This window comes from Tamandua tetradactyla, chromosome 19 (assembly GCF_023851605.1).
Source record: "Tamandua tetradactyla isolate mTamTet1 chromosome 19, mTamTet1.pri, whole genome shotgun sequence".
In the NCBI taxonomy this organism is placed as follows: domain Eukaryota; kingdom Metazoa; phylum Chordata; class Mammalia; order Pilosa; family Myrmecophagidae; genus Tamandua; species Tamandua tetradactyla.
Window position 1 is genome coordinate 55,711,512 of NC_135345.1, and position 15,019 is coordinate 55,726,530.

Here is a 15,019-nt window from a genome sequence, read left to right on the forward strand (position 1 = left end):
CTCCTTAAAAGGCTTCCAGTGATTAGATTAAGCATTACTCATTGCAGAAGACACTCCCCTTGGCTGATTACAAATGGAATCAGCTGTGGATACAGCTGATGTGATCATGATTTAATTCTATGAAATGTCCTCATCACAACAGACAGCCCAGCAGTTGCCCAACCAGATAAACAGGTACCACCACTTGGACAAGTTGATGCATGAACCTGACCATGACAGCATCAAAGTCTCTTCAAACCTGCTTAGGCTTTTTGGGATGAATGTGTGGGTATGGAATGAGGCCAATATTTGAAGCTGAAGCTGTGACAAAATCAGAAATCTGTGTCTTTGAGTAAGATCATGTATTTATCTAGATTCGTCTTTGTCTTTTAATTTTCAGACTTAAAACTACTAATGATACATTCATAGCTGAGTGTCTTTACTGTCTAGGCACTGTTTTAGACATTGTGAATACAGTAAACAAACAAATAAACAACAAAAAAGACACAATTCCTGCTCTGGTTTAGTTGGGGAAGACTGACAATGAATATATAATATCTAACACTTAGATAATGAAGATAATTTCAGAGAGTGACAGGTGCTATTTTAGTTCCCTAAAGCTGATGAAATGCATTATACCAGAAATGGGTTGGCATTTACAATGGCGATTTATTAATCTACAAGCTTACGAGTCCTAGGCTGTGAAAGCATCCAAATCACAGCATCAAAAGACCATGCTTTTTCCCTGAAGATCGGCTACCAGCAGTCCTCAGCTCCTTTGTCACATGGCTAGGCATATGACAATATCTGCTGGTTTCTCCCTTCTCTCCCGTGTTTCATTGCTTCCACATTCTGGCTTCAGTGACTTCCTCCCTCAGCTTCTCTGGAGCTTTTTTCTGTGTCTTCTCTCTGTCTTTTATCTTCTTATAAGGACTCCAGTAAGAGGAGTGCACTTCTGGAAGAACGCTTCAACTGAAATAACCTAATCACAAGGTCCAAAAGGTCTTGCCCACAATAATTGTACACCTACAGGAATGAATTAGCTTTTAAGAACATGATCTTTCCTGGGGTACATATAGCTTGAAATCAGCACAAGTGCATGAAAAACAAAACTAAAAAAATTAGAAGTTAAAACAGAAAAGAAGATGAGATAGAGGGGTACAAGGATGAAGGGAGGGGTGTACTTAAAATGGATAGAACAGGATAGCTTCTCTTGAAGACATGCTATTTACCAGCTATTTGAAGATCAGAGGAAAGAGGAAGAGAAACAGCAGGTACAAAGGTCCTGAGGAAAATATCTAGGTTGGGCATTGTAGGGAAGATGAGGTCAGACATAAGGTAAGGGCCAGATCACTTAGAATTTCCATTCTGAGATAGGAAGTTTGGACTTTATTCTAAGTTCATTTAGAAGCCATAGGGAGTTTTAAACAGGGGAATACAATTATAAATTTTAATCTTGAAAGTTCAACCTGGCTGCCAGTTAAGTTATATATTGGCAATCAATTGGGAAGCAGGGAGAGCAATGAGGAGGCTTTTAACAGTCCAGGTGAGAAATGACACCTGTTTGGACAAGGTGGTAGCAGTGGAGCTAGAGAGATGTGAACAGATTCAGGAACCAGTTTAGAAGTAAGAGGATGAAACTTGCTGGTGGATTGGATGTGGGGTGTGTGTGTAAGCTTGAGAGAATGGGATGAATTCAAAAAGGGAAGGATGCTGGTTCCATTTGCTGAGATGGGGAAGCCTGAGTGAGAATAAGGTTTTAGGGGGAATCAAGAGATCTGTTTTGGTCATGCTTTGTCTGAAATGCCTGTGTAACATCCAAACGGAGATGGCAAGCAAATAGCTAGATAAATGAGTGCAACCATTTATTCAGCATTCTCTCTCTCTCTCTTTATTTATTTATTTTTTAATTCTCAGTCTGCTTCTGGAAACCTAGGAAAGTCCATGAATGGGCCTGAGAGGACAATTTCTCCTTTCTTCTGGACCAGGAGAGCTCCCCACAAGTGCCTGGATCTTCATCCTCGTAAGAATTTTGGGCTGCCTGTGGGAGATGTACTTTAAAGAATTGAGGTCAGGTTTTGTACACCTGCTGCAAACTGCTATTCGCCATTAACCTACATTTCTGTTTTCCAAGTGCCTTCTATTTAATTTTGAATGTACCTCAGTTGACTCTTAGCATGAAGTTTCTAATTTCTGCTTCCCCTGTTTCTTTCCCATAACTCATCTGCTGCCTTGGCCTTTACCCTGTGGACTGTTTTAAACAAAAAAGCTTTAATGCATCCTTTTATGTTTATGTGGGGTTTTCTGAGAGAACCCAGGAGATAGCTCCCCTCTTCCCTATTTCTGAAAAGTTGGGGAAGAAAACAAAGAGTGAAACAGACAGTAGGTTGGAAGTGGTGACTTTAGGTCTGGTAGCAAGGTGGGCTGGCTAAAACTGAATTCCAGAATCAAGAGCCATATTCACCCAGTTTAAGGCACCAGCTGGCTAGGGCAGGTGTGGAAGAGCAGCAGAGAATGTTTTTCCCTGTGGGCAGCATCTCGCAAGAGAAAGAAGGCAGCAGAGCTAAGCTCAGAACGGCCAGTTACTCTTTCCACATTTACATCATTAGAGGTGGAATGATTAAGGTACTACAACAGACTAGGAAATATTGCTCCTCATGAAAAGGAGAAGAAAAAGGGCATTCTTCTCTAAATAGGTAATGGAAACATTCATGATTGATTGGATGGTTTTTCATGTATGGATTTTCATATACCTGTATTGGATTTTTAGTAAGTACGGCTCAGTTAAGTTTAACAAATATATTGTGATGGTTAATTTATATATTAACTTGGTTAAGTTGTAGTCTTCAGTTATTTGGTTAAGTACTAACCCACTTGTTGCAATGGAGGTATTTTGTAGATGGGACTGGCATCTACAATCAGTTGGCCTTAAGTAAAGAAGGTTGCACCCTTTCCACATAATGTGGGTGGATTTCATCCAATTGGTGAGAGATCTTAAGGTTTTAACAGCAGGACCTTCTTCCAGAGGTCAGAAGAATTTTAGCCTCAAAACTTCAACTGTATCAGAATTTCCAGCTTGCTGCTTGTCTTATGGAATTCAGACTTGCCAGCCTGCACAATCAGATAAGCTGATTTCTTATAATAAATCTCATATATATATACGAGATTTCATATGTACATATGTTCATGTGCGTATATATATATATATATATATATATATATATATATATATATATATGAACACATCCATATATCCTGTTGATTCTGTTTCTCTGGAGAACCTTGACTTATACAGTTATCAAGCACAATTCTGCCACTCACCAGCTGTGTACCTTTGGGTAAGTTTCATGATTTATGTCTCAGATTTCTCATTTGTAATAATGAGGATAATAGTACTTACCTTATGAGATAATTCATGTGTAACATTTAGTGCGTTGTCCAGATCAGAGTATGCACTCAATAAAGGTTTCCTACTACTATTTCTAAAACCATGACTATCTCCATTACTGTGTTAGATATAAAGATAAAAGACATAACCTTTCCATCTAGAAGCTCAAGATCCAGTAAGAAGGTAGGAATAAAAATACATCAAAATATTGTGTAATGCACATGAAGTAGAATTTTTTACCAGAAGGGGCAGTGCAGTGATCACATTTATTGAAACTATATCTATAAAGCCCAGGACAAAAGTAAATTTCCTTAAGAATTATTGAAGATAGTCTCCTACACACTTAACGAGTACAGGTCGAGTAAACAGTTCCATTTTTTTCTCCAAGAAAGTATCAGGAAATCTCCTAGGTTTTTAGTCTTTCTTTCTTTTTGTTTTTAAAGAGTGGTAGTCAACAGTAAGAGACAGAAGGATGATGACTGGAAATCTTTAAGGTGGTGAAAGCTGGAGCCAGTCCTGATTTAGCACCCCTGAAACCAGCAATTCTTGCAGGAGGTAAATGTGCGGGAAGGGAAAGAGCTGATCACTTTGGAATCTGACAGCTGGATCCTAGACTGGTAGAGACCAAGGGTCCCTAGACTCAGGGTGACACTGAGCATGCTAGAAAGACCCCATGCTAGTCCAGTCCCTGACACCACACTGAGCCTGCTGCACTGGCTCCCCACTGGGGAGATGCTCTATCTCCGTTTACTTTATATCTGCTAAACAGCTTGGCTACCTTGCCCGAGAGCTACCTCACACTGAAAAGTCAGAGCTTTCAGCTTCTAGCAGCTATAACTCATAAGTCTTCATTGCTTCATATTCTGAGGTGACTGGGAATTTGAGTAGAAGTCCTTCCTGTGAGAGAGCTCTGGGATTTGGGCAGCCCATCTTAAAAAATAAGCCGAGTATCTAAGGGGTCTGAAAGGAATCATGGACATATGGCCAGTTTTTCTTGCCGCATTCACCCTTATGACTCAGTTGCTAGACTGAGCCACTGGACTCCTTTTCAGGACCCTTAAGCTTAAGCATAGCAACCCCTGTATGCTTAAAGGGAGGGAATTGGAGGGTGACAGCTTGGACATTTAGGTTTTCTGTTATTGCTGGCTTGTGAGGTGTTCTAGTTTGCTAGCTGCTGGAATGCAATATACCAGAATCAGAATGGCTTTTAAAAAGGGGAATTTAATAAGCTGCTAGTTTACCAAGGCCAAGAAAATGTCCAATTAAAACAAGTCTAGAAATGTCCAATCAATGCCACGTAACTAGTGGTGTTTGAACCAGTCAGATATCTAGAAAAGGCTAAGAGCAGAAGAAGGCCGGGCGAGATACTAGAGCTGAAGGCTCACGAGGAAGCAGAAGTAAAGAGCCATGGAGACCTGGGACCTTGGGGCACAGAGACAGAGGAACGGGACGCCGCGTGGAGCATGGGAAGGATGCCGAGGAAAGGAAGGTCACATGCCGCTGGGTACCTGCCTGGGGCGGCCTGTCCAATGATAGGAGGGCGCGAACCGCACCTCAACCTGCCCGACGACGTCACGACGCCGAGGCAGACGCCCGGCTAATAGGAGGCCGTCACGAGCAGGGGGCGGGTCCCAGAAGAGTTGGGGCAGGGCTGAGCTGAGACAGTTGGCCGAGGTTTGTGCTGTCGCCGCCTGACCCGGAGGAAGCGGTATCGGCGGCTGCTGTCGCGGGTCTGCCCTTACGCCGCGCGTCGGCCTCTTCCACCTTCCCCATGGCGCCAGCTCCTCACTGAGAGGCGGCACGGTGTGCAGAACGCGAGGGCCGCGCCGCGCAGGCGGCTCGAGGCCAGGGCTTCCAGTCGCCGGCACTTCTTCCTACTGTGCCCTTGCGCGGCCGTCTCGGTTGGCCGGATGGCGGCGGCCGGGAGGAGCGATCGGGCATCTGGGCTTGGGCTGCTGTTACTCCTGCTGGTTCCGCTGCTGTCGGCCCGGGTTGGGGTCCGAGCCGCCCCCGACGAAGACCCTAACCACCGGAACAAGGAGCCGCCGGCGCCTGTCCAGCAGCTGCAGCTACAGCCGCAGCCTGCGGCGGTGCAGGGCCCGGAGCCGGCCCGGGGCGAGGTGAGCGCGACGGGCGGAGGCGGGCGGTTCCGCGCGGCGCCGTGGGGGTGGGGGGTTGGGACTCTGGAGGCTGCGGCGCAACCGGGTACCAGGCTCCCAGCCGCAGAGAGCACCGCGCTGGGTCCGCGGCTGCCGGCTGGGGGAGGGGAGCCTGGCCCCTGCTCTCGGGTGGAAGTCGATGGACTGAGCTTCCTAGTCAGACCTGGCCTCGCTTGGCTCTTTGTGGGGCCTGAGGATGTGGAAAGCCCTGGAGGGGACCTCCTGAAACCTTTAATTCGGGGAGGACAAAGATGCTGCTGAGGAAAGGCCTCTTTTTGATCATCTGTATCAGAGAGTAGCTGGACAGACATACTCATCCCAAGTAGAAAGTTTTTAACCGCGGGCGAGCTGGGAGGCTGTATTCCCTGAGGATAATAACATCGGCCATTTCACTGTTTGAAACAGCTTATCCAAACCTGCTTGTCCAAATTCGTCTTTGCATGGCCAGCGATTTTTTGCCAACCATATATGAATTATGAACTGTGACTTTCACTTTTTGAAAACGTGCTTCGGCTTGCAGGACGTAGCCCTTAGGAACGCAAATGAATAATCAGTTTTTCCAGTACGGAGTGCTGCAGTGGTGTGGATGCCAAAACAAAATATAAAAGTTGATTGGAATTGTAAATTTTAGCCTTCACTGAATAGATAAAGATTGATTTCTGAATTTATGTTAATACTCACGCTTCTTAGTCATTTGTGTTCAAAACCTTGACCGCATTTTAAAATTTCCGTCCACCAGTTTAGACCCTCCTTTTATTACTTCTGGTAGGCGCAGGATTGGCGCTCAAACCCCTACTCCCATTCTAGTCTACGTCTTACCTGTTGTCACTTGGCTATTCGTTAACGTTGAATTCATCCGTCTTACTTCTCAGAAATCTTCAGTGAGTTGCCACTGCTTACACGTTTCCGTCCAGCTTCTTTAGCAGGATATTCAGGTTTCTTCATTATCTGGCCTCAGCCAACTTCCAGTCTTTTCAGCCACCACTCCCTTCACATATGCTGTACTCAAACCAAAATGTGCCTTAAGCACTTCCTGGAACATGCCGTGTGCTCTCCAGCTTGTCCACAAAAAACCTCCCTAAGAACGCTGTAGATTTTACATGACTTTTCTGTAAACCTACAACTTCAGGAAATTAAAAAAAATTTTTTAAAACCCATTATGCTAGATGAAAGATACTGGACACAAAGAACAACACATTGTTATCATACGTTTATATAAAATGTAAATACAACATAGAGAAGAAAGTAGGTTAGTGGTTATGTAGGCCTGGAAAAAGAGGAGTTGAGAGGTGACTGCTAAGGGGTATGAGGCTTTTCTTTTTGGAGTAAAGAAAATGGTTCTAAAATTGTGATGAATGCACGACTCTGTGAATTAACTAAAAGCCATTGATGGTACATTTTGGATGGATTTTGTGGTATGTGACAATCTCTTAATACTACTTTAAAAAAAACTGAAAAGAAAAAAAAAAAACCTAGATTTAGAAGCTCACTTGTCAATACCCTTTCTACTTTTCAAGGACTGGCAGATACCTAACTAAAATTTCCTAGTTAAAAATGATTTTGCTCTCCTCTCCTTAATGTGACTTTTCATTTTCCCATGTTGTTGCTTGTTACCTTGTTAAGATTTTCCAATTCTTTTTGTTTGTTTTGTTTTGGTTTTCTGTATAGGACAAGCAAATGGAAATTTCAGAGAGGCAAATTTTGGTTTCACTAAGCAAGAACTTCCCAAGAATTAGAGATGTTTCAAATGTGGTAGTTGGTTTTGAGAAATAATGAAATTCTTTTTACTGGAAGTACTTAGGCCAGAATAGGATAATGGACTACCCACCAGAAATGATAGGCGATTCCTGATTGGAAACGAGCTGGGATTTAAAGTTGTTGGTAAATAAAGATTCTGTGAGCTACTTTTATTCTCACAATAGCCCAATAAGCAGGTAGAGCAGGTACTGTTTCCTTTTAGAGATTATCTAGGTTTGGAAAAATGGTGGTTTGAAGTTACAGAGCTAGAAGCTAGTACTCAGCAGAACAGAAATAGATGTGGGTCTCTTGTATTCTAGATAGTGCTCTTAGCCTTGTATCATACTGGAAGTCTTTTCACCTATTTAATTTCATTCATTATTGGTTTTGACGGTTGATTGGCTGGTATGCTGATGTAGGTTTTTTTTTTTTTAATCCGGATGCCCAGCTTCCCCTTTCTTAAAAGACTCAACATTTTATTTCTACTTTATGGCATGCTTACACACTCACGTTCCTGTTGCCTTGGTTTCTAGTAATTTGTGTATGTGCTTTATCTCTTCCACTAGCTTTTGGGTGTCTTGAGAGCATGGCTATGTCTTACTCATCTTTGTCTCTTCCATAAGCCCTTGCCCATTCTTGGCCTTTAGTAAATATTTTATTATAAATGCATTACAATTAGATCTCAAGTTTATTTCAATTATTAAACTTCTCTCTGGAAAAACTGGCTATAAAATAAACTCAACCAAAAAAAAACAAATTAAAAAAATACTATATATCCACCTTTTTTTTTTGGTAGGTGCTAAAGGATACACTTGATGAAATTGAAGAAAAAAACAACCCCAGAACTAGACTTTTATCAGCTGCTGCCTGAAATATGATTACATCTGATAATGGATTAAAGTTAGTTTAAAAGAAAACAAAAGGGAGAAGACAAGGAAACCCGAGCACCACATTCTCACCCTTGCTTGTCATGTTGTCCAGGCAATCATAGTTCCTGCACATCTCTGCCTAGATCGGCACTGCGTCTTTTTATCATCACAGGACATTTCTTACACATTAGTTCAAACTCTTTTAATGCATCCATCCTTTCTAAGAGTCTCATAATTCAGTTGAAACTAAATTTTCTTAAACTAATTCCAGTCCATATATAAATAGGATCTTATTTATGAGGTAAGATACCATATATAAATGGGTTCTTACTTACTGATCCATATAAGGATCCTTGTCTTTGAAACTGGGAGTGTGAGGAGGAACAGGTACAATTGGGTTTTGCCTTTAATATTTTGATATATTCTTGGTAATTCTTTTTAGATAGGAATTTATTCTAATTTCTTCTGTATTGTAGTAGAAACTGATTATGTTGTTTCAGTGATATTTTTATGTACCTTTGTGATGTGGCTGCAGTATTTTTTTCCTCTGTCTATAGTATGTTGGTGGAGGTTTTATGTTCACGTGTTTTCTTAACTGTGTGATATGTGTTACTTCCTTTTTATGTCTACTTGGTAGAGGTACGATTTAATAACTAACCAAGTGTTCAGCATTGTGGAGTATCTAAAAGTTTTAATTTGCTTTGTAACCACATGTAGGAGACCTTTTAAAGGGGTAAGATATTTAAGTTTAAGCTTTTTTATGGCACTGTATGAGAGTGAACTGCTAAAATGGGTGGAAAATAATCCTTGAAACTTGAATAGGCATTCATGTTTAAGATATATTATTAAAATGTAGCTGTGATGTACAGAGTTCACTGAAAAGAGATAATCGAATTTCTCTCTGGATAGAATGTGATTGGAAGAGTGTCTGAATCTCTCAGATATCTTGGGGGGAGGTGGGAAAGTGAAGAAAGTACTGACCTTTTGATTTGAAAGCAGGTGAGAATCAAGGCGAGTCTGCTGGCTTCAGAAAAGAAAGGAGGGTAGTCAAGCAAATAGGTTATTAAAATAGATCGGGGGAATGGATAAAATAATAGATATTGCCTTGTTTATGGATTGTTGGGGAAAGGAGGTACCAGGAGGAGCCAGGCAGATAAGTGGCCTGGGCTCAGTAGAACTATCTGGGGCTGCTTCTGGCCCACTCGGCACTGAACAAGTACCATTGGTGACCAGGAATTAGGTACGTATTTTCTTTGTAATTTCCATAGAATTCATTTTATATTCCTTTCTCCTTTAATTTTCTGTGACATATACCTCTGAAATCCTGATTTCCTGAACCTCTCTGGTGAGGGGGCGGATGATAAAGGCGAAGGAGAATTTTGGCCTGTGCTGGGACAGAGGAGGATGAAAAACATGCAGTCCCAATCCAGTCCACAGTGGTGATAGCAGTGAGCTTCCAGGTTTTAGGAATGGAAATGTCTCCTAGATGATTTGGAGAATTGGAAAAGATATACAAAACCAAAGGGAAGCAATCTAGGATAACTTGGTCAAAGAATGACTATTTATAGAGCGTTTGGTACCTTTGTCAAATTCCTTTCCAGAAAGTGGTATCAGTCTATACCACTGTTAACAGTGTGTGGATACCTATATCACCGTATCCTCCTAGCACTGAATATTTTAATATTGTTTTTGTTTAATATTTTCCTGATTAGGTGATCATTAGAAAATTTGGAAAATACAAAATATTATATAAAGAAAATAAAAATCATAGATATCTTTTTATCCAGAAATAGGGACTGATATATACAACTTTATAAATATACATACCTTTTTAAGAGCATTACAGTCATACTATATTTCTTTGTGTCTTTTAATGTATCGTGAGGGTTCATTGTTATTCACAACAGCTTCACAGTTCATGTATGATTTACTTAATTTGCTCTGTAATTTTTTGAAACATGTCTAACTTTTTTATTTTTAGTCATGCTGACATAAATACCTTGTGCACATGAATCTTTCTATCTTTGGTAATATACTTAGGCTACTTATTGGGTCAGACGGCATGGCATTTTTAAGGCTCTTAATGCATATTGACAGATTGCCCTCTAGAAATTTGTATTGTACTATCATTAGGAGTGGATTAGCAGTGGGTTTTATGGCATGTTTGCCAACATCGAACACTTTGAAATGTTATAACGTTATATAACCTAAAAGAGATCTGGAAATTATAGATGGAAATGACTTTTTTAACTAGAAATTTTTAATGTTTCTTGGCTGTATTTTGACTTCTGGGAATCATTGCTTATTCTATAAAATACAATGTGGTGTTTTTGTTACTAATTTGTAACAAAATCTTTATATAAAGGCTAGCAATAATTCTGTTTTACAAATATACAGCCTCATTGTTAAAAATGACTTAATTTTGAATGCATTTTTTAACTTTTTTATTATTATTATTATTTTTAAATACCAAAAAACATGTAAGAAACATAAACATTCCTATTTTGATCATTCCATTCTACATATATAATCAGAAATTCACAATATCATCACATAGTTGAATGCATTTTTTAGTGAACATTTAAATTTTTAGCAGCCAAATTTTTTTAATTTATTAACTTTTTTAAAATGCCAAAAAACACCAAACAAATGCAAACATTCGTAATTTTTGATCATTCCATTCTACATATATAATCAGTAATTCACAATATCATCACATAGTAGCATATTCATCATCATGATCATTACTTGGAACATTTGCATCTATTCAGAAAAAGAAATAAAAAGAAAACAGAAAAAAATTCATACATACCATACCCCCCACCCTTCCCCCTCACTGATCACCATCATTTCACTCTAAATTTATTTCAACATTTGTTCCCCCTATTATCCATCTTTATTCCGTTTGTTTTACTTGTCTGTTGATAAGGTAGATAAAAGGAGCATCAGACACAAGGTTTTTACAATCACACAGTCACATTGTGAAAGCTATATCATTATACGATCATCTTCAAGAACATGGCTCCTGGAATACAGCTCCACATTTTCAGGCAGTTCCCTCCAGCCTCTCCACTACATCTTGACTAACAAGGTGATGTCCATTTAATGTGTAAGAATAACCTCCAGGATGACCTCTCGACTCTGTTTGGAATCTCTCAGCCACTGACGCTTATTTTGTCTCATTTCACTCTTCCCCCTTTTGGTCAAGAAGATTTTCTCAATCCCTTGTTGCTGAGTCTCAGCTCATTCTAGGGTTTTTCTCAATCTCTTGATGCTGAGTCTCAGCTCATTCTAAGGTTTTTCTAAATCCCTTGATGCTGAGTCTCAGCTCATTCCAGGATTTCTGTCCCACATTGCCAGGAAGGTCCACACCCCTGGGGGTCATTTCCTACATAGACAGGGGGAGGGTGGTGAGTTTGCTTGTTGTGTTGGCTGGAGAGAGAGGCCACATCAGAGCAACAAAACTGGTTCTCTTAGGTGTGACTCTTAGGCCTAATTTTTTTTTTTTTATTAAAAAAATTAACAACGTTTAGAAATCATTCCATTCTACATATACAATCAGTAATTCTTAATATCATTACATAGATGCATATTCATCGTTTCTTAGTACTTTGCATTGATTTAGAAAAAGAAACAGAAAGACAACAGAAAAAGAAATAAAACGATAATAGAGAGAAAAAAATAAAAAAATAAAAAATAAAACATTAAAAAAAGAAAAAAAAACTATACCGCAGATGCAGCTTCATTCAGTGTTTTAACATAATTACATTACAGTTAGGTAGTATTGTGCTGTCCATTTCTGAGTTCTTGTATCCAGTCTTGTTGCACAGTCTGTATCCCTTCAGCTCCAATTACCCATTATCTTACCCTATTTCTATCTCCTGATGGTCTCTGTTGCCAATGACATATTCCAAGTTTATTCTCTAATGTCGGTTCACATCAGTGGGACCATACAGTATTTGTCCTTTAGTTTTTGGCTAGACTCACTCAGCATAATGTTCTCTAGGTCCATCCATGTTATTACATGCTTCATAAGTTTATTCTGTCTTAAAGCTGCATAATATTCCATCGTATGTGTATACCACAGTTTGTTTAGCCACTCGTCTGTTGATGGACATTTTGACTGTTTCCATCTCTTTGCAATTGTAAATAATGCTGCTGTAAACATTGGTGTACAAATGTCCATTTGTGTCTTTGCCCTTAAGTCCTCTGAGTAGATACCTAGCAATGGTATTGCTGGGTTGTATGGCAATTCTATATTCAGCTTTTTGAGGAACCGCCAAACTGCCTTCCACAGTGGTTGCACCATTTGACATTCCCACCAACAGTGGATAAGTGTGCCTCTTTCTCCGCATCCTCTCCAGCACTTGTCATTTTCTGTTTTGTTGATAATGGCCATTCTGGTGGGTGTGAGGTGATATCTCATTGTGGTTTTGATTTGCATTTCTCTAATGGCCAGGGACATTGAGCATCTCTTCATGTGCCTTTTGGCCATTTGTATTTCCTCTTCTGAGAGGTGTCTGTTCAAGTCTTTTTCCCATTTTGTAATTGGATTGGCTGTCTTTTTGTTATTGAGTTGAACCATCTCTTTATAAATTCTGGATACTAGACCTTTATCTGATATGTCATTTCCAAATATTGTCTCCCATTGTGTAGGCTGTCTTTCTACTTTCTTGATGAAGTTCTTTGATGCACAAAAGTGTTTAATTTTGAGGAGCTCCCATTTATTTATTTCTTTCTTCAGTACTCTTGCTTTAGGTTTAAGGTCCATAAAACCGCTTCCAGTTGTAAGATTCATAAGATATCTCCCTACATTTTCCTCTGTTTTATGGTCTTAATGTTTAGATCTTTGATCCATTTTGAGTTATCTTTTGTATAGGGTGTGAGATACGGATCTTCTTTCATTCTTTTGCATATGGATATCCAGTTCTCTAGGCACCGTTTATTGAAGAGACTGCTCTGTCCCAGGTGAGTTGGCTTGACTGCCTTATCAAAGATCAAATGTCCATAGATGAGAGGGTCTATATCTGAGCACTCTATTCGATTCCATTGGTCGATATATCTATCTTTATGCCAGTACCATGCTGTTTTGACCACTGTGGCTTCTTAATATGCCTTAAAGTCTGGCAGCGTGAGACCTCCAGCTTTGTTTTTTTTCCTCAAGATACTTTTAGCAATTCGGGGCACCCTGCCCTTCCAGATAAATTTGCTTATTGGTTTTTCTATTTCTGAAAAGTAAGTTGTTGGGATTTTGATTGGTATTGCGTTGAATCTGTAAATCAATTTAGGTAGAATTGACATCTTAACTATATTTAGTCTTCCAATCCATGAACATGGTATGCTCTTCCATCTGTTTAGGTCTTCTGTGATTTCTTTTAAAAGTTTCTTATAGTTTTCTTTGTATAGGTCTTTTGTCTCTTTAGTTAAATTTATTCCTAAGTATTTTATTCTTTTAGTTGCAATTGTAAATGGAATTCGTTTCTTGATTTCCCCCTCAGCTTGTTCATTACTAGTGTATAGAAACACTACAGATTTTTGAATGTTGATCTTGTAACCTGCACTTTGCTGTACTCGTTTATTAGCTCTAGTAGTTTTGCTGTGGATTTTTCAGGGTTTTCGACATATAGTATCATATCATCTGCAAACAGTGATAGTTTTACTTCTTCTTTTCCAATTTTGATGCCTTGTATTTCTTTTTCTTGTCTAATTACTCTGGCTAGAACCTCCAACACGATGTTGATTAACAGTGGTGATAATGGACATCCTTGTCTTGTTCCTGATCTTAGGGGGAAGGTTTTCAATTTTTCCCCATTGAGGATGATATTAGCTGTGGGTTTTTCATATATTCCCTCTATCATTTTAATGAGGTTACTTGTATTCCTATCCTTTGAAGTGTTTTCAACAGGAAAGGATGTTGAATCTTGTCAAATGCCTTCTCTGCATCAATCGAGATGATCATGTGATTTTTCTGCTTTGGTTTGTTGATATGGTGTATTACATTAATTGATTTTCTTATGTTGAACCATCCTTGCATACCTGGGATGAATCCTACTTGGTCATGATGTATAATTCTTTTAATGTGTTGCTGGATTTGATTTGCTAAAATTTTGTTGAGGATTTTTGCATCTATATTCATTAGAGAGATTGGTCTGTAGTTTTCTTTTTTTGTAATATCTTTTCCTGGTTTTAGTATGAGGGTGATGTTGGCTTCATAGAATGAATTAGGTAGCTTTCCCTCCACTTCGATTTTTTTGAAGAGTTTGAGGAGAGTTGGTACTAATTCTTTCTGGAATGTTTGATAAAATTCACATGTGAAGCCGTCTGGTCCTGGACTTTCCTTTTTAGGAAGCTTTTGAAAGATTAATTCAATTTCTTTACTTGTGATTGGTTTGTTGAGGTCATCTATTTCTTCTTGAGTCAAAGTTGGTTGTTCATGTCTTTCCAGGAACCCGTCCATTTCATCTACGTTGTTGTATTTATAAGCGTAAAGTTGTTCATAGTATCCTGTTATTACCTCCTTTATTTCTGTGAGGTCAGTGGTTATGTCTCCTCTTCCATTTCTGATCTTATTTATTTGCATCCTCTCTCTTCTTATTTTTGTCAATCTTGCTAAGGGCCCATCAATCTTATTGATTTTCTCATAGAACCAACTTCTGGTCTTATTGATTTTCTCTATTGTTTTCATGTTTTCAATTTCATTTATTTCTGCTCTAATCTTTGTTATTTCTTTCCTTTTGCTTGCTTTGGGGTTAGTTTGCTGTTCTTTCTCCAGTTCTTCCAAGTGGACAGTTAATTCCTGCATTTTTGCCTTTTCTTCTTTTCTGATATAAGCATTTAGGGCAATAAATTTCCCTCTTAGCACTGCCTTTGCTGCGTCCCATAGGTTT

At 39.3% G+C, this 15,019-nt stretch overlaps 1 protein-coding gene across 1 annotated transcript in view; it reads left to right on the top strand.

The window, feature by feature from the left end:
• Window positions 1-4,990: 4,990 nt before the first annotated feature.
• The window catches only part of TMEM165 (transmembrane protein 165), a 36,827-nt gene continuing 26,798 nt past the window's right edge, over window positions 4,991-15,019 (top strand). Inside the window, exon 1 of the mRNA XM_077136913.1 lies at window positions 4,991-5,487. Within this exon, the coding sequence (XP_076993028.1) occupies window positions 5,278-5,487 (210 nt within the window). The 5' untranslated portion in view covers window positions 4,991-5,277. The remainder of the gene's footprint in view (window positions 5,488-15,019) is intronic.